Source organism: Fukomys damarensis, unplaced genomic scaffold (assembly GCF_012274545.1).
Source record: "Fukomys damarensis isolate Sample0158 unplaced genomic scaffold, DMR_v1.0_HiC HiC_scaffold_16, whole genome shotgun sequence".
Taxonomy (NCBI): domain Eukaryota; kingdom Metazoa; phylum Chordata; class Mammalia; order Rodentia; family Bathyergidae; genus Fukomys; species Fukomys damarensis.
Genome location: NW_022900928.1, coordinates 1796005 through 1816004, shown reverse-complemented (window position 1 = coordinate 1816004; position 20000 = coordinate 1796005). Strand labels below are relative to the sequence as shown.

At 53.4% G+C, this 20000-nt stretch overlaps 1 protein-coding gene across 2 annotated transcripts in view; it reads right to left on the bottom strand.

Moving 5' to 3' along the window:
* Positions 1-14891: 14891 nt before the first annotated feature.
* The window catches only part of Pax6 (paired box 6), a 12682-nt gene continuing 7573 nt past the window's right edge, over positions 14892-20000 (bottom strand). For both annotated transcript variants that reach the window (XM_019210002.2, XM_019210003.2), the window contains 6 exons: positions 18403-18561; positions 18024-18106; positions 17786-17936; positions 17589-17704; positions 16087-16237; positions 14892-15175 (listed from right to left, as the gene is read on the bottom strand). In XM_019210002.2, the coding sequence (XP_019065547.1) occupies positions 15090-15175; positions 16087-16237; positions 17589-17704; positions 17786-17936; positions 18024-18106; positions 18403-18561 (746 nt within the window). In that variant the 3' untranslated portion in view covers positions 14892-15089. The remainder of the gene's footprint in view (positions 15176-16086; positions 16238-17588; positions 17705-17785; positions 17937-18023; positions 18107-18402; positions 18562-20000) is intronic.

Genomic DNA, 20000 nt, shown 5'->3' with positions numbered 1-20000 from the left:
GGGAGGGGGTTTCCGGGTTAGCGGCTTTCCGAAATCAAAGGGAGCATGGAAGTTTTCATTTCAGAGGGCCCTGATACCACAGGCTTTTCTTTCCCAAATGTCTGTACGACGTTAGCAATTCAGGGAAGGGCAGGCATAAAAGATGATAAGGTACTCACGAGAACACTGTCACATTATTTACTTACACACACGCTTGTGGATATATAATAGATGCACAACGCAGATATTACCTATCAGACACTACGCTGACTATCGCCTCGGTGTTAGAGCGAGAGAAATGCATTGCATCGGCAAAATACACCTTTATCTGCTCATCAAGAGCCAAGAAAATCTTGGCTACAAATGATACTTTTCTGCTCATTATTTATCCAGTCAGTGTAGACAAAGCCACATTTCATTTTGTAAAACCTGAAACATACCAGTAGTCTAACTGCCTTTAATAAAAAATAGTACTGTCACCTTCAGTGTACACCATACTGGTGAAAGAAATTAGGAATGGCTTGGTGGAGTTCAAACATAAAAAATGTTTTTGTGTTATGCTCTTTGCGTTCATATTTATGCCAGGTAGACCTTGTCAAATACCTATAGAGAAGAACTTGTTCATGCATGCAGAACAAAATAAAATAAAAGCGCCAGGAAATCAGCCTGCTTCAAAAACCATTAAAATGTGCCTCTCGCCCAGCTTTCCAAAAGTGTTAATTGTCGTGTTTCAGTCATGTAAATATGTTGCAATATAGGGGCCTCGGCCCTCTGGGCGTGGGGGCGGGGAGGCCGGCTCAATGGCACACTGTGCCCAGCCCGCCTTGGGCAGCGTCTCCTCGGTTCTCAGTGCCCAGAAATGCTTCGCGGACGCCCGGGGCTGCCTAGCAATGGGACTTTCTACTTCTGGCGAGCTTGAAAAAGTAAATACAACTATGGAACATAAGGCAGCTCCTAATAAAGAACAACAGTCCCCCCTTGTAAACACCTGCACTGGGCCCCATTCAAAATTCTTTCTCGTACCCAGGAACCGCGGACCCTCAGGGCGGGGTCTCAGAGGCGTGGCCTCCGCCCAGCTCACGTCCTCGGCTCCAGCCTGGGCGGTGCGTGGGAGGGGAGCACAGCCAGGCCGGAAGGGCCCAGCCCCGTTCCCACGCGTGTGCGGCGTGAAAACGTGACGGCCACCCTCTGCATGCGCTGACCGCCCCGACTTGGACGCAGAAGCCTCGGCAATCTGCTGAGTTCCCACTTCGGGACTCCCCGGGAGGCTGTTAGCTCTCGCTGCCTCCAGCGCAGTTTCCACCGCTTACGGTTTCACAGAGCGAGGAAAGGGACGGAACGGAAGTCTCATGTTGTCCTTACTACGAGCCTATTTCTCAACCAATTTTTTTGCAAGCTCGGCATTTACAAAAAAACGCTCTGGGGTCCTAAGCCACCTTCGTGTTCTTCAGGCCGAGGGTGGCACCCAAGACACTGCCCCTAGCTCAGGTAGGAAAGGGCTTCTGCTGAAGCTGGCCCGGAGCTCTGGCCACAGGAGCAGTCTGTCCCAAGGAGGGCCGGTCATCTTGCTTCTGCCACCCAGCTCTCAGGAGTCCAGATTCTGCCCCTCCGGAGTTCGGTGGGCTGGCGGCACTGGGACAGTGGGGCCCAGCTGAGACGCCAGGTGGGTGGCCGCAGTCTCCTGGGGAGCCCCAAGTGCCTCCTTGGGGCCGTGGCACAGAACGGGACCCAGGGGCGAGTCCTCCAGCCCAGGCACCCCCTTTGTTCCCCCACAGAAGGTGCGGGGGGCAGAGTCACCCCTCTCAGGGCTTCCACAGCCCCTGTTAAGGCGAGAGTTCCAGTTGCATCGCTCCAGCTGTTGCCTAAATGACTGTTTTCCCGTCCTGCTCATGTCGGAGCAGTAATGGGAATAAAATGGACCTCAGAACAAAGGGACAACTGAAAGAAACATCCCCCTTTAGTGTGCACAGGAAGAAAACCCTGTTGGAAGGACAGCTCTCCTGGAGCTGGGTGTTCTCTGTGGATGTGTGGGGCAGGGAAGGCACACTGTGGGACTCGTGTCTTAAGTGCCTCACAGCAAGCCTGGTGGAGTTCTTGTGACCAGGACCATGTCAGGGTTCCAGCCCACCTGGGAGGAGGATGGAGCTCCCAGCATCCCCGGCACTCCTGCAGGAGTGTTCCAGGGTGCCACCGGCCTCACCTGGAGTCCCCCTGCCTCCACACAGGGCGCTGAGAGTCTCCACTTGCGCAGGAGGAGGCTAGGGGGATGCTCAGGTACCTGGTCTCTAGTCAGAAGAGCAGCCGTGTTTTCCATTATTGAAAATGTCCTTGCCAGGGTAGCTGAGTGGCGGAGCACTTGCCAGGCACGCCCAAGGCCCTGGGTTCCATCCCTGGCAGAAAGGGAGGGCGGGGAACGGGTGTCCATGCCTGACTGCAGGAGAGGGGGTGTGGCCCTGGAACTCGGGAAGGAGTTTCTGTTTTTTTGTTTTGTTTTGGTTTGGTTTTTGAGACAGAGTCTCACTATGTAGTTGAGACTGACCTGGAACTCCCTATGTAGCCCAGGCTGGTCTCATCACAGCGATTGTTTTTTTGTTTTGTTTTGGTTTGGTTTTTGAGACAGAGTCTCACTATGTAGTTGAGACTGACCTGGAACTCCCTATGTAGCCCAGGCTGGTCTCAACTCACAGCGATCCTCCTGCCTCAGCCTCCCAAGTGCTGGGATTACAGGCATGCGCCACCACACCCGGCAGGGGAGGAGTTTCTGATGTCACTTCCCTACTGCCTCTTACTTTAAAAATTAAACCCAAGTCAGTTGGCACAGAGACAGACTCCACAAGGGTGGCACCTGTTTTTTGGGGCACACTTCGAGTCACTGCTCGTTGGCTGCTCTGAAAGCTTATCCTGACTTGAGGCTTTTCCCTTCCATTCCCACAGCCTGGGCCTCCTTCCTACAGGTCGCACGGGTCCCTTACCAGTGTCTTCTGGACGTGCAGCTCTTGGCCTAAGCGGCACTGCAGAAAGGCCTTCCTGACCTGGTCTGGGTGGCCACTGCCAGTCTGTCCCACCACGGTTTAATTCTTAAAAGCAGCTTCGCCACCCCGCTTGTCCTCTGCACACATCTCTGTCCTGGGTGTCGTCAGCTGTCCTCCCTGTGTTGTGTCCCTTCTGAGCACTGTTCCAGTGAAGTGGCATCTTGCTGTCTCCGCACAGCAGGGTGTCGGAGTGCAGGTGGCAGACCAGCCTGCCAGGGTTCAGTGCCTGGAACTGGCTGGCGTGGCAGCGTCTTCTGCTCCTTTGGTTCCCACCCAGCACGTGCAAAGGGCAGGTTGATGTGGCGCCTTCCCCTAGCTGGCCCTGTGTGCAAGGAGAGCATCTGTCGCTCTCTGCCATAGCTCTGTGCCTCTCCCCGCCTGCAGCCCCTGATCTGGGAGAAGTTTCCCGGCCTGTCCTCCTTGGCCGTCACCACCCGGCCTGCGATCACCGCTGGAGGACACGCTGAGGAGAGCACACAGTCCTGAGGCTTTGAATGACTGCTTTAGGGTCCAAGTGACCCCGGCTTCTGTGCAGAGTGCAGCTTCTCTGGCCAGCCAGTTCCCTGTTGCTGCCCTGCCGAGGGTCCTGGGTCTGTTTCCTTCCCTTCCGCTCTGCCTGTGAGAGTCACAGCTCAAGCACTTGTCACAGTGTCGCTCAAGGATTCATCCCAGGAAACAATGCCACCGAATTGTGCAGAGTGAAGACCGCTAGCTGCAATGGGCTGAGGAAATAACTGCAGGACTGGGGACACTGCCACCCACTCTCCAGTCAGGGTCTCATGTCCCCCAGCCGTCCCCACAGCTGTACCCTGGTCTGGGAGGCAGTCACAGCACCCAGACACAGGCCAGCATCATGCCCATGGCCCCCATGTCTGCCCTGGCTGCTGCTCCTCCCGGACACTGTGTGATGCCAACCCCAGCCTCTCAGGCGTCTGCAGCGCTGGCTAGGGGCACAGACAGTGGCAAAGGCTGCCGCCCAGGGCAGAAACAGAACCTGGAGAGGTGGGGGAAATTGGCCCACAGCCCCTACCCTGTCCACACACCCTGCTGACAGCTGTCTCTGGCCACAGTGACCACAATCCACCCTCGGGGGAGAACTGCAGGCTTTGCAGGCAGGACGGAGAGCTACAAGGCCCTGAGCACCCAGAGTGCATTCAGTGGGGCAGGTGCCACACACCTATATTGCAGCACTGAGGGAAGCTGAGGCAGGAGGATCACAAATAGAAGTCCCTCCTGTGCAACTTTGAAAGATCCTGTCTTAATGTAAAAAATTTAGCTGGGGATTTAGCTTAGCAGAGCCATACCTACCTCTAAAGTGCAACGTCCTGAATTTGATCTCCAGTACTAAAAAAAAAAAAAAAAAAAAAAATGGGGGCTGGGGATTTCCCCCCGGGGTTTCTGCTGCCTGCCTTGCAAGTGCAAGTTCCTGAGTTCAATCCCCAGTACCAAAAAAAAAAAAAAAAATTAAAGGGGTTAAATATAGCTCAGTGGTATCCCCTGGGTTCAATCCCCAGTACTACCTAAAACAAAACAAAAGATTGAGACTCTATGCATGTCGCTTTAGCCCTGAGTCCCTCAGCCCACAGGGAGAGCTGAGCAAGGAAGGGCTGGGTCACGGCACGGGACCAGGACCCCTTGTTCAGGTCTAGTGGCCATGCTAAAGGCAGGGACAGTGGCTGGAGCCCACTCCGTCCACCCAGGAGGAGGGACTGAGTGCGGTCACCCAGCCACGGGCGTGGCGGGGAGCCGGATGGGCTTTGTCCTGGGAGGCGGCGCCCTTTTGCCACTCTGCATGGGAGAGCAGATACCAGGAGTAAGCACCAGTCTATGCACAGATGCAGCCTTCAGAAATCACCCTTGTGTTTAGACCCTGTGTTCCCGCGGCCAGCTTTCGGAGGGTGAGGCCGGCTGGGAGGCGACGGTGCAGTCGGTTGTAACTGACAGTCAGGTAATTGCTCACCTGGGCAGCTTCTGTGGCGGCCTGCACTTCCAGAGCCATCCGAGGAAGTGCACGGATTTCTTTAATTCAAAGGATATTGTGCGATTGTGACGTTCCGCACAACCGTTCTCATCCCGAATGCGGAGAACGCATCGGTCCTTCCACCAGCAAAAGCTCAGTGTCGAGTCCTGCTGGTGTTTGACAGATACTTCTCCAGGAATACCCTGCCCCTCCCGGAGGTACACGTGCAATCCAAAGAGCAGGGAGCGGGGCTTCGGTCCCGGCCTTGTCTCCACTCGTGTAGAAGAGTGCAGAATTCGCCAGAGTCAGGCAGGAGCGTCTCCCTTCCACGTTTCAGAATTTTCCCCAAATGTTAATTACAGAGCAGTGCGAATGCACCAAGGTAAGGACACGGTAACTAGAGCAGCGTGCCACCTGGGTGTTCTCAGGACCGCAGCAGCACTCTGAAGTCGTGTCGAGAAGCAACAGCTTCTACAGTGGGCCCCGTCTTCCCTGTGCCCTGCAAGGAAAGACTCTCCGGCAGGGTGGGAGGGGCACAGACCGCCGTTCTGGAGCCCTGCACGGCTGCTGAGGACACCGAGGTGCAGGTCCTCTGTCAGAAGCCCAGATGAAGCCCCACAGCCAGTGCAGGGCACCTCACTGCCGTCCCCCCTGGTGTGACAGTCTCGGTCGCCTCCCAGCAGCCATTGCTGTGGATTTGATAAATGTTTGCCACACACTTGCCCCTTGGGGGACTGGGGTGAGGCCCAGGCCTGGTGCACTCTAGGCAGGTGCCCGGCTGGCCCTTGGGCATGGGTGAAGCCGTCTGAGCCTGCTGCGGCTGGGTGTGACAGGGCTGAGGGACTCTGCTCACGGCTCCCTTCTCCTTTTCATGTAAAGTGTGGGGAGCATAAACTCAGTAGAGTTCTCTTGTGTCCCTGCCCACTCTTCCCACTGTCTCACTGAGGTCTCCTTCCTCTCTCCTTGGTCCCAGGGGAGGGCCATGGACACCGGCGCAGGGCCGTGTTGTGGCTCTAAGGGTCTCTCAATCGGTAGAGCCGAGACTCATGCCTGGTGCTGACACACGCGCTCACCTTCGTCCACTGTGCCCCGTCCTGGTGGTCAGCAGTGCCTTCAACCCCTTCCGCGGCAGGGAGAGGCACCGACACCCTCATGGGTGGAGCACTCTGCGCTCATGGGCACCACAGCCTGCCTCGACCCTGCAGGCGGCCTCACACCGTGTCTCTCCGGGGCCTGTCCAGACCACAGGGGATGGGACCAGGAGGTGTCACCTGTCACCGGGCCTGGGCGAGGGACCTGTGTGGAGCCACAGCTCCTACAGTGCACGCAGGTTCACTTGAACTGGCTGTGTCCTAAAAAGGAAAACCTGCCAGCCCAGCAGTATTCTGAGTGTGTGTGACTTTGCTGGAGTCAGAAAGGGTTTGAAGGCCGAAAACAAATCTCCGTCCGTCTGCTGAGGGTTATCGTGCAGTGTCCTTTGCGCTCGGAAAGCAGCCGTGCCTGGGCGTGGACGTGGCAGAACGTGCCGCGCACCCAGCTGTCTCCAGCTTCATGGCCTCGCGCCTGTCTGAGGCCCTGGATCTGGCAGTCTGGCTGCCGGGAGAAGAGAGAACTGAGCAGGCACTGCGGTGGAAACGCAGCTGCGACCGTGGGGCCGGCTCGTGGCCGACTCAGGAGGGCCCAGCTGGGTCCAGGGCTGCTGGGACCTAGGGTGCCCTCCTGCCCCTCCTCATGGGCTGCAGAAGGTATCCCCTGGTCACCAGGCCCGAGCGGGAATCTTTGGAGCTGCGCGCCTTCCTCGGGTACAGAAATGAGGCTGCAACAGCGACTGGCATCTCTGCCTGATCCGCCCAGCCCTTCCTCCCAGAGGCCAGGGAGAAGCTGCTGGAAGGATCTCTGTGCTCAGTAGAGGTTTGTGGCTGGGGTGAGGGTGTGACCCATGAAGGAGGAAGCTGGATCTGGTTGAAAGCTGGAAAATAGCATCCCAGTTGGAGCCGGGAAGTTCAATGAGGCCTGATGTTTGTTTAAGCCCTCAGTGAGTGCAGCCTGGCTGTCTTCGGCTGACATCCCCCGCAGCCCCAAGTTGTCGTCCAAAGGAGATCACAGTGCTCCTTGCTCAGATGACAGATCTGGGCCACAGCAGCATCTGAACACTCGCCTGTCACTGCATAGCTGGCCAGGAAGTGCTGACACACCTGGTGGGCTGGATGGCGCTCCACCCCGCCTCAGTCGTCATGACCCCCGGGGGCCAGGAGCAGGGGCTCAGGGAGGGAGAAGCCCTGGCGAGCTTGCGCGCGGGAACTCAGCTGCACCGCGGCCCAGGTGGGTGCTGGGCCCTGGAGCCGCCTTGGGCTGCGCCTCTCCATGTCCTTGGAGCACAGGACCCTGGGCTGAGTGACTGGTTCCGCGAGTCCCCTCCCTCTAGCTCAGCTTTCTGGCTCCCCTCCCACTGTACCTGCTTTTCTGGTGTGGGCGAGCAAGTATCCACTCTGCGGGTGACCTGCGTACTCGCCCCACGGTGGCCATCAGGGCACCAGGTGTGGAGCGGCTCCGTTCACGACACCTGCACTCTCAGTTTGTGCCTCTCTGTCCCCAAGAGGCCCATGGCACCCGCGCTGTGGGGTTCTGGCCCAAGAGCGCGTGCACTGGGTGCTTGGCGGTGCGGGTGAGCTGGGAAACAGGAAAAGTGCCGCGAATCGAATCCCCCCGCTCCACGGCCTTGCGTGCACCTGCAAGCCACGCTCCCCCGGAGCCTTGCCTCGTGTTTGCCTTTCTGCCCGGCTCCTTTCTGGGGCAAACTGGAGCACAAAGAAAGGACAGTTCTTTAAGACAGAGATTTTTAGCACCCGGGAAGTAGACATGTAGGTGCTTAGTGGATGATGGGCTGGGTGCCGGGATCGCAGTGGGGAGTCACGGCTGTGAGTGATATCACAGTCGGCCCCAACCCGCTGGACCTGGCGGACACCTCTCTTGACTGCGCCTGTCTCTTTCCTCCTGAATATGTGTGCATGAAAAGATAAGTCTGGGCAAACTGAAATCACGGAAGATTTTCATAAATCATTTTAAACGCATTAAAACATTTTGATCATTTGTGCACAGCTTGTGTTTGCGTGACAGTAAATAAGCCCTTCATTGGAAGAGACACTGGCTGGAACATATGTTTGCAGACCACAATATTTTGACACACACACAAATAAATGGCTCTAGCCTTTTTTGATCTTGTTTCTTTGCTTTTGCACATTGAAGGGAGCTTCCGAGGGAAGAGTCTTGGCTAGAGGGTCACTGTGGGGTGGGGGCTGCAGGGCCAGGGACCCCGAAACCTGTGCATGCGCAGGGCCATCCCCACACATACCTACCACACCTGAGCACGTCTACACCGCCCAGGCCTGGTAAAGGCTGTGTGGATGGGTGTGTGACATGCCGGCTGGGGGGAAGGACTCTGCGCACACAGCTCTTTTCCAGATATTTTCAGCCCATGGTTGGCTGAATCCACAGCTGTGAGATCCACCGATACAGAAAGCCAACTGTGTCTTCCTTTAAATTTGGATTTTTATGAAATCATTTATGAGCTAGGAGTCCTGATAGTTACAGGGATCTGGCATTGTTTGGGAACATAGAGTTCTTGTGAAACATGACTTAATCCCTGCTCGGCACAGTACCTTCTGTAACGTGGCCGGTCAGCAGGGGGTCTGCATCCCTCAGCTGGGTGCACGGAGATCGGCTGGGCAGGGGATTCAGGGCCAGCGCTGGGCACAGAGAGACTGCAGCCGACCTACCTGAGCCCGCCAAGGACGCTGGCACTGGGACTGCTGTCACTGTCCCGTCGTGTGAACAGTGCTATGAAAATTGTGAGTGCCTAGGAAAGCACAGCCCTGAGACAGGATCATCATGTCCACTTACAGACAAAGAGAAATAAGCATCTGTGAGGTCCGTAATTCCTGAAAAGCTACATTTGATCCCAAAAGCATTTTGGAGCCCTGGCAAAAACAAAACAGGGCCACGGGTAGGGGCGGGGGCTGCTGTTTTTATTTCTGTGCTTTGTTTCAGTCTGTACCTTTGCATCTTCTCATCTCTACCTAAATAAGAAAGAATTATGAGCATGCCAGGTTTGTCCTCTGCAGTGTTCCTCTGAGAGTCTTGATCCAGCTTTTGCCCTGGCCATGATTTGTAAAAATCTACGAAGAGCGGGATGGGATTGTCTTGGGCTCCGGCCTGAGGAATTGTTTTAGCAGGGATTCGATACACAAGACTAAACGCTGATCAGCAGAGCATCATACTGTCTTCTGAAGTGTGCTGGCAAGAGCGACGTTAATTTTTCCCCTTTCTCTCCCTCCCTGGATCCCCTCGCAGCGCCTGCATTTGCCTCCAGACCTGTCAGACACTGTGAGCCGCGCCAGCAAACAGGACGTGGAGGGATGCTGCGGCAGGATGGCCGGGGGCGCCAGGCACCTGGACTTCTAGCTAGGGACCTCCCAGCTGCCTCATTAGGGCTGCTAATGGCTCTTGTAAACATTGCTCACGACCCTCTTGTGGTCCTCCTCAGAAACAGGCAGGGTCACCAAAGGGAGCTTCGGCCCGGCTTCTCAACCAACTTTCTACACATTTATTCCGGAATTTGGCTTTTGCTGTGTTTAAAGAAAATTGGTAATTTATTTTTCAATAAATGCAAAAAAGGGTCAGAAGAGCCCAGATGCCTTACGGTAGTCATTGTGTGTGTGTCAAGTGCCAGCGTGGACAGTGACGTGACAGTGACACTCAAAACTCCGTGGAGTGCAAGTTGTGTGTGAAAGCATTTTCTCTATTTCTGAAAAAGCAACTTGCCACCCAAAATGCTGTTTTTTTAAGAAAATTCCGTTGATGATATATAAAATACCTTTGCACTTATGCATATGGTCATTAAAATAATGAAGACAAAATAATATTTGGGATTCAGACTCTATTAATTAGTCTGCCGGAGCAGGTGATAGATAGCCCGTGAGTGGTAGGGAGCACAGAAAAGTAGGTGTTCTCCCGCCTCGCTGTCCTGGGCAGTTGAAGTCAGCAAGGAAATTGTGTCAGCAGACACAATTCAGGGTTGAGATTCAAACTGACAGCTATGCTAATGCTGGGAGACGGGGGCGGGGGAGCATGGGGGCTTGGAGAGAGGTTTGTACAGATCTAGGTCTAACACAAAGTGGAAAAATGAAACCAACTCAGATTTCCACTTCATCACATAAAGCCTTTGTTAATTATGAACATCGGTTGAGTATGTAAATTTCTGAGCTTATAAACCTGTCTCTTGGGGTGTACGGCCTATTGCACCACTTATCATATAAGACACAGGGTTTTGAAATCATAGTTCCATATTCTCAAAGCTTTTGACAGATAATGGACAAAAAGTGAAAGTGAAAAAGTAACTTGCATATTCCAATCAAGCATCTCAATTTTTTAAAACATATTTAACATCCACTGGGAGAAACTAAAATTCCAAAATGCACTTTCAAATGAATTTGAGTATTTTGAAGCAGTTATAACTAGCGTTTTTAAGCAATTTTCTTTTAATATACCACATTATACTTTATTTGCTCTTGACAACATTGTAGAAAACAAAGACTAGGTTTTTAAAACTGTCTAACCAGTATGATGAATGTCAGTCACTTAAAAAAAGCCCACTGTAGCATAAACACACGCTGTATACAGCTTTTATTCGGAATTGCAATAATTGAATCCATGACAGCCATTTGCCAGGGTGTCACATCTCCCCATCACACCCTGTCACTGCCAGTTTATTTTTTGTGATCAAAATCAAAAAGACAACTATTTTGTCACCCGCTATTTCATTAGTACTAAAAAAATCAGGTTTCTTCTTTTTTTTTTTTTAAAGAATGTCTGGTTTATTTTTTTTTTTCATCTCTATTAATTCTAAAGACAAATTCTTCTCCATTTTCTTTTCAAAATAAAGTTCCAGGATTGATCTGTCAGTTAAAATTAAAAGGCGTTTCTGTTAAGTAAAGGTGCTTCTAAGATTTAAAGCAACTTCAAAAATCATTTTAGTCCCTAGATAATAAATCGTGTTGTGCAGATTCCACAGAAGCTTTGTTGCGGCCTTTGAAAGACTTAGGAGCAGCCTGAATGAATTCAAGTGAGTATTTTACTCGTTATTATTTTAATAACTCTAACCTTTTCCTTACCATGTTGTGTGTGGCTCATTTTATGCAAACACAACAGAACAATTACACAGCACTTGACTCTGAAAAGGAAACGCGAGGTCATCAGATATGTAAATTGCTTGTCAAAATACTTAATAGGTCATTGATTTACTTCCCCATACCATATCTGTAAAATTACAGCCAATTACTAGTTAATATATGCTGCGCAAATAAATACTATAAAAACCCATGTATCTACTTAGACCCTTATTTGAGATATGAAACTCTTCAAACTCAGTAAAGTGCATTTTAAACAATAAAATGAACCTAGGCTTTCAAAAAAATCAGCCTTGCTTTTTCTGACTCACTGGCCATTCTGTGTAAAAGGAAGGTACCCCCTGCTAGACAGCAATTACATTTTTGCTTTTCTCTGATAAACACCAACTCTAAAAACATGTTTCCCTTCCTCCTAGGAACATGATTTGTTCTCCGTTACCCTAGTAACTTACTCCAAAAAATAATGGTCTTCAAAGATGTGACTGTATGTATACACACCCCTCCGATACATTGTGAAATATGTATCTGTGAACAGTTTTTTCAGTTATCGGTTTGACTCAAAGGTATCAATACATAAGAACAATCCCAAGGTCATGCCTTGAAATGTCCTCATTATCTTTTAAATGTTCCCAGCAGATGAACTTCAGGCCCCTTCGTGTTGTTCATTTCTTACGCTAGATCTGCCTTTCTTCAACATGAGGTGAATATTTTGATGACTACAGTCTGCTCAGGTACTGGGGCTCTGAGCCCTTCTGAATTCCTTTTTAACAGCCATCAGCCAGCATCCACTTTTGTCTTCCACTCTTCGTTTATCTTCGTCTCCAACTCCAAGATCTCCCAGTACCAGACTGGATGACGTAAAAATACGTCACCACGAGGAGACATTCTCCAGGGGTCAGCTCTGGTCTGCCTCTGCACCGCAGCGACTGAGACACATGCACACAGAAAGGGGGCCCTGTTGGTTTGTTTCTGCCCATGATGGATGTCACTGAGGTGCCAAGCTCCTGCCTCCTTTTCCTGAGGCAGCACGGAGAGGAGGCTGCCTCCCTGGCTCCACTGTGGATTAAAACAGCAGTCAGTCATTTGCGAATGAGGAAAACAGAAAGAGGTGTTAAAATTCTCAAGAAACGAAGAGCATGTTTTGGCCTTGGTGAGGCAGACATACAGACCAAAAACGGCTCTTTTCGGCTTTTTGTTTTCGTAAACCTAAGACCCAGAGCACACAGCAGTGGGCAGGATCTAGACACCCTGCCAGGTGACCGTGCACGGCAGCGCCAAGCCTAACAGCACAGCAAGGTCTGAATCAACCCAGGAAGCCACATGGTGATGCTATGCAGGGAAAATGGACGAGAACCACCTCAAGAAGCCAGGTGTTTGCTTTGTCTCTGCACGAGCTAGGAGGCACCACTTTGCAGGAAAAAAATTCCAGGGAATTCATCCCACTCAACCGCGCTTTTTACCTAGAGCTCTCGTTCTATTCACCTGGCTTCCCAAAATCAGTCAGATTTGGAGGAAAAGCTTAGGCTGCTAGTCCAGTGTTTCTGCTGAGGCCATCGTCCTGGAAACCAGCATCAAAACGTCCCTGCGGGTTTCCCACTGTTAAATCTATAAGTGCACCTATCAGCAATAAATCAACAAAAATAAGTTATCACATCAGCGGGCGGGAGGCCGAATGCCAGACACAGCCACCTGAGTGTCACTGTCCCCAAGTCCCTGGTGGCTCCCAGGACGGTGCGCATCCCAGGCCATGTGGCTGTGGGAGGTGCTGTCCCCTCCCTGTTGGGCCAGGGCTCCTGCAGCCGCCCTGAAGACCTGCAGGGCCCGGGTGCACACGCAGCCTTGGTTCTACCACTGCCCGCCAGGCCCAGCCTCGTGCCCAGCAGGGCCCACCCAGCAGAGCCGTGGCCAGCACTGCCACATCAGGCTGCTAGGAAACTCCCTCCTTTCGGGAGAAGCTGATCACTCCCAAATCTGACGCTCCCCTGGGCACCACAGTCAACAGCAGGGTGTGCAGGGAGGCAGGAGCAGAAAGGCCCGCCCTGGCCAGCACAGCAGCAGGGCATGTGCGCCCGCCTGCACGCCAAACATGCACACTGCAGCCCACGCACGAGGTGCTCTGGTGGGAAACAGCTGGGAGGGGAGGGTGAGCGAGCAGCAGGCTGGAGAGCGGCTCCCTGCACCCTGCAGGAGCACAGCAGCAGGTGCTGAGCTAGAAGGTGAGGCTCCGATCTCCAATTAATTTCTACATTTTTGATCATCTGCCTTGAGGAGAAAAAAAAAAGAGCAAAAGCGGAGTGCAGTCCGGAGGAAGTGCGTTCCCCAGAGCCTGCCTCGTGCTCCAGCGACCTGGCCTTCCCAGAAGCTCACAGGAGATTCTCTTTGCTGCCTTCCATTTTGCAGAGAGGACAGGAACCTCAGCCTCCTACAGCCCTTCCCAAAGTGACAAAGCTTATTTTTCTGCATGCCCGGCTGCCGCCCCACCCGTGGTCAGAGCTCTGCTGCCCAGTGTGGCCCACTCCACAGAAGGGGCGCTGGGCCGAGTGCGCACCCAGGGCTCACCCCACCAGCCAGCCAGGGGTTCCACTGCCGCCCTCCGGCACAGCTGTGGAGCCAGGCCCCGGTGGAGGTCAGTGGGGCCCACTGGGCAGTGGCCTGCAGGGGCGGTGGCAGCGTCTGGTGTCTCGCTGGAGGAACGAGCTTCTCAGCGCTGCTGAAGCAGCCAGGTCGAGCTCTGCCCTGCTGAGAACCCAGCCCGAATTCCGCACTTCCTCTGCAGCGGCTGGTCTGCTGCCCGAGGGACCGGAGGCTGGCAGGGGAAGGGCTGTGGGTGTGAATGGACACAAAGCCACCCCACTTCCGGGGGTTTCCGCTAATTTATGCTTTCCTTAAACGTCTTCAAGGTGCGCAGTAGAGGGACCTTTGGCCTAGAATGCTAATTCAACATGGAAATAAAACTTGTAACACCACACTGTAAGGTTAAAAAGAAAATGGTATAATAAGGAGATACAAAGGCTTTGGCATGGTTTTTACAATCAACAGTGGTTAATTCTGATATGTAGTTGTGAACAACTTCAAAACACTTAAGTTTAAAACTCTTGCAAGCACTTTTAATTGATTAGGAATGAATTCTAGATGCACAAAATGATTGGACCGTGAACAGTAATACAACTATATCTAAGACAATTAACTTCTGCTGTCCAAAGAGAAACGTATGATTGCATGAAAATGTGTATAAAACATCTATAGAGTATTCTTGTCAAATATAAATGAAATTAACTTTATTATAGAAATCATTCTGAGGATTTCTAGGGAAGACAAATACTTACATTTTTGACATAAAACAAGTTGGATTATATCAAAGACACACTCTACCTCTTAGCTATCACCTTTTTCTTCCTTGAATTTATCTCTTACCTTTTGCACATAAACTTCATCTGTTAACAACCTTTGGAAAACCAACATATTTCTTACATAAATCTAGTGCATGTCGTTCCAAATTTAATTATATGCAAAGGATTGATACAAACGGGAACATCGGTCCATAAACTATGAGAGATGGGTAGAAGGACTCAATATATCTGGATAAAACTCTGAAATTCGCGGCAAATATTGTTGATCACAGTTTCCTTTTTCCTTTCTTCCTTTCTTTAAACAACCTCATGACCAAAACCTGCATACAGTCCAAGTTGTTCTTTTCTTTTTCATTATAACATACAAATGCCCATTTACAAATAATACACCAAAACGAGTAAAGGTTTGGATACCAAAGTGAAGCTCTATTCCCACTGAGCGCCTGGTGTCAGGTCCCGCTGGGTCCGAGGGCCCCGGGGGTGCCGAAGTGGGTCCATGCCTGGCAGTCCAGTCACGCTTGTCCCTCCCGAGCGCCTGCAAGTCCACAAAGTTCCTGGCCGAATAACTCGATTTCTTCTTTTTTTACTGTAATCTTGGCCAATACTGAGACATATCGGGTTCGCTTCCAGGAACCTGGACTGGAACCGACACACCAGGAGAAATGAGGCCTAGAAATGGAAGAGAGAAAGCTGTGTGGGTAACTTGTCTTCACGAGACAGGCTGGAGGATGGATTTATGGGCTTTCAAAAACTCTCCAGTACTGCCGGGCCTGGTGGCACACGCCTGTAATCCCAGCACTCGGGAGGCTGAGGCAGGAGGATCACTGTGAGTTCAAGACCAGCCTGGGCTACATGGTGAGTTCCAGGTCAGTCTCAACTATGTAGTGAGACCCTGTCTCAAAAAACAAAAAGAAAAAAAATCCCCAGTACTGTCTAACAGGCTTTACTATAGTTTTAAAAATATTACAACTCTTCCAAGCCAGTTGTGGTGGCACTGCCTATAATCCCAGCACTTGCGAGGCTGAGGCAGGAGGATCGCCATGAGTTGGAGGCCAGCCTGGGCTGGACAGTGAGTCCAAGATCAGCCTGGACTACAAGACCTTGTCTCAAAAAAAAAAACAAAGTAAAAAGCTAAAAATACCAAAGTCCCCTTCAAACAGCAGCACCATCAGATGCTGGCGACCTGTGGTGTAGACACAGCTACTGAGTACCCAGTCTCCAGCCCACAAGGGAAGGGAATGGCTCCCGTGTGCCTGGGCTGCGGCTGGGTTGCAGGGACAGACACACGGGAGCGGGCAGAGGCATTCTCCCCACAGCACAGGTGCAGCTCAGTCAAGCTTCAGCTCAACGACTTGGAGCCGCAGGCCTTGTCTCCATACACGACTTCCCGGCCAGAGGAAGGAAAAACCACCTCTGTACAGGGTCAAGTTACCACTGGGTTTCCCCCTTCAGGCAGTTTTGCTCAGAGACAAGGGCGGCAGAGTCCAACACCCTCACAGGCAGCTCCTTCTGGGTCAACTTTGAGATGGGCTGGCCTAAGTGCTGAAAAACGTGCAGCCCGCAGGCGCCGCGAGGCTCACCTGTAGACGTGGAGCCCGAGGTGCCCATGGGCTGGCTATTCATGTGGGTCTGCATGTGTGGGGGCGTGTAGGTATCGTAACTCCGCCCGTTCACCGACGGGCTGGTGGGCAGCATGCAGGAGTACGAGGAGGTCTGGCTGGGGACAGGGGGCTGCAGGAGAGAGGAGACCCGGGTCACCGAGGAGCACGGCCGCAGCTAGGCTCCGCAGCCCACACATCAGCACCCTAAGCTGGAGCCCCTCGAGGTGAGCTCGCCCGTTAGCCCAGCACGGGGGAGGGAGGCTGAGGCGGGAGGGCTGCCATGAGTTCAAGGCTGCCCGGGCTACACAGTGAGACCCTGTCTCAAAAGCAAACTGAAAGCTCTGCGCATTTGTCCAGCGAGCGCGATGGCTGGCGCTGTCCGCTGCCCTGCTCTGGCGGCTCCCTCAGACCTGTGGCATGAGGGCCCTGTCACCACATGCCCTCCCTGTCTGTGATGACCACAGGTGACCACGGTCAGAGCTGTAGGAAACGGAAGCCACCCTGCCCCAGATGAGCCCGGGCAGGTTCATCTACAAGCTGTGCTGCTCCCCAGCTTGTGAGAAGCGGTTGGGGATTTTGGTCACCAGGTTGGACAGACGGACAGACAGACCAGATCTACTCCAGAACGCAAAGCTATCTTCTCTGGCCAGGAACCCATCGGTCACAAGTCTGTTTTCTGAGTGCGCGTGCTTTCTGAATTGCATAAACCGAGTGATTCTGAAAAGTCCTCGCGTGAAATACGCTGACCCCACACACCCATCCACGTGTGGACTTAACACCGCCTGTCTGCTTGTGTCTCGTTTTCTCAAATACAAGACACACTGTGGACGAAACACTGGTCTCATTAAGCAGATGATGCCCGTGCCCGGTTCAGGGAGGCAGACGGCCTGAGGGCCCTGCATGGTTTCAGCTTGCGTTAGGCTGATGTCCTGGGCCAGGTGGCTGGCTTCTTCTGAAGCCACAAGCCCATGACAGGAAGTGACTGCCAGCTGAGAGCACCGGTCATGGGCTGATCCTCAGAGCCACACAGTTCCCTGGAAGCGGCTTATCTCACCGTTCTAGACAAATCTGAGCCCCCAAGACACCTGCTCTGCTCTTACTGGACCCTGAGATCCAGCACAGTGTGCTGGGTGGAGAACAAACATCTCCGTTACCTCAGAAGCAGTTCCAGTCCTGTGCCAGCCGCACCTCTCACCGTGGCCCCACAAGGAAACCAGGAAAGCCACTGTCAGAGCCATCACAGACTGGAGGGCGTTTTCCACTCCACACCCAGGAGCAGCCGCTGGTTCCCTGCCCGCACTGCAGCTCCACTACCCAGCAACTGCCCATGCAGGGCCAGAACGGGAACAGGCGGTCTGCCGCCCGCTGCCGAGTGAGCAGCAGTGGACGCTGCGTTCTCAGTGGGCATCTCCCACTCCCCGTTACGGGGCCGGACTGGCGTGGAGAGGCTCCCTAGGGCGCAGGCCGTGCCGCCCGCTTACCTGCATAGGCAGGCTGTTGGCCATGGTGAAGCTGGGCATGGGTGGCAGCGCGCTGTATGTGTTGGTGAGGGCCGTGTCTGTCCGGCCCAGCATGGAGCCGGACGTGAAGGAGGACGCTGTGGAGAGAGAGGTTCGGCTCGTGAGCGGCTGGGCCAGGCCGGGGGACAGGAGCGGGTGCGGGCGTGTGCGCCGCTCACCGGGGGTGGTGGGCTGCGGGATGGGCTGGTACACGCTGGTGCCGAAGCTGCTGCTGATGGGGATGTGGCTGGGGGTGTTGCTGGCCTGCCTGCGCTGGTTCCTCAGCTTCTCCTCTCGTCTCCACTTGGCCCTTCTGTTAGAAAACCACACCTGCAGAGGGCAGAGGGGGACGCAGCTCAGCCCTGGCCTGCAGGGCGCAGCCCAGCCCGGCGGGGGCCTGGCAAGGCGCAGCCGTACCTGTATCCTTGCTTCGGGCAGGTCTATCTTGGCTGCTAGTCTTTCCCGGGCGAACACGTCTGGGTAGTGGGTTCTCTCAAATTCTGCAGGAGGAAGGGGAGCGAGGCCAGGTCAGAGGGCACCATGGTGCGCCCGGGCCTGGACCAAGCCGCCCATCGCCAGCCAGGCTGCCAGCCGGGGCTCAGACTGTGCTGCTGACTGCGGGCACGACGCCCTCCACGGTGCCAGGGAAGGCCGCACGCACCAGCGCTTTCGCCTTCTAAACCAGGTCTTGCATCTTTAGAAGGAAACCACACAGACCCCAGAAGATGCCCGGAGCAAAGTGCAAAGACAGAAAAGTGCGAGCTTGCCAGCCGCCGGAGGAGCCCGTGGGAGTCACCTTTCTCCAGGGCCTCAATCTGCTCCTGCGTGAAGGACGTTCTGTTCCTCTGCAGCTTCCGCTTGAGCTGGAGCCGCATCTGCGCCTCGTCCGAGTCCTCCCCGTTGGAGCTGATGGAGGTGGCGTTCTCGCCCGCTCCCTCCTGCTGCTGGCACCCGTCTGGACGGAAGGGCAAGGGCGGCAGTGAGGGGCCGGGGCGACCCGCCAGCTCCCGCCAGGGGAGGACCAGCGCGGCGGCGGCCACCTGGTGGTACCTCCCCTGCCCAGGGCCTGCGCGGCCTCTCCGGACGCGGACACAACAGGCGCCCAGTTGTGAGCAGCCTCCACTCCCAGGGCCCCAGCCCCGTCCCCGTGGGGAAATGCAAGTGACGTGCGGGACTTCGGCTGATCCATAGTCAGTAATTCCCATCCAATCAATTAGATGTTGATAGGTTTGTAGAAAATGCTATTAGGAGACCAAACCAAGCTTGTAATCTTTTAAAAAAAATATTTATCTAGTTTTTATTTGAATTCTGCACAGTCAATTTCATTTTAAAGGTTGTGAATTTAGCAGTGCTCCCATTGTTCTGCAGTTTTATTCCACTATTGTATGAGTGCGCGTCGCCGTGACACCTATTACAGCACAGCTGTAATTATATCATCACCAAGAACAGGCTATAATTGCTGAAAATGGAATTTTATATTTAGATAAAAGGACTGTCCATTCTTTGTAATGTGTTGCACCAGAGAAAAGTAAGATTTCTTTTAAATTTTTAACGTGTAATTTTTAAAAAGAAACAGAGAGTTCACTAACTCCCTCAACATGCTACTCTGCAGCTGACTCCTTGGCGTCTCGTTGAAGTGGTACGTTTTTAATTAGGGCATTTCCACCACTTCTAATGTAATTTCTGTCGTCAAATGGGAAAGTTTTATTGTTTTCCTTTGCCGTTCAGAGGGCAAGATGTGTGCTTGGGCTCTCCGTCCCACCTTGCCTGTCTGAGGGAAAGCGCTCAGGCCTGCTGGACCGGACCTCAGGCTGGACCCCGGTCCCAGGCCGAGGGACCCCCGGGGGACAGGAGGACGGCCAGTTCTGGGGAGGGCGGGCGGGCGGCCTGCTGGGAATCCGCTTGGCCAGGAATATCATTTATAACCAGGACACAATGGGCAGCGCCTTCAAAAAGCCCAGGGAATTGTGACAGGATCTAGTGGGATCTTTTCAGGAACTCTGAAATGTTTTAAAACCCCAACTTTCTCCCCCATTTAAACAGGCGGATTCATCCGCGCTGGCCACCATATGGGCCCTCGGAGATCTATTGAGATGACCACCAACACTTGAATAGCGCGGGGCTGCTTTTCAGTGCGCACAAAGCCCCGCGAGTAAGGGAAACTATTAAACTCCTGGGCAGGAGCGTTGGCAAACTTTCGTGGGCAGAATTTTGAGGCCACAATGAGCACGGACAACAAAAGGATTCTCTTGAGGCGTGCAGCGGGCCACATTGTGTTACAAGAAGCCAGTCAACAGACTTTTCAGCGCAGTGTGTTAACCCCCGGCTCTGCCATCATTAATCACTGTCCGGAGCAGGGCGCGGGGGCTTCCCGTGCAGGACGCCGGCCAGGGG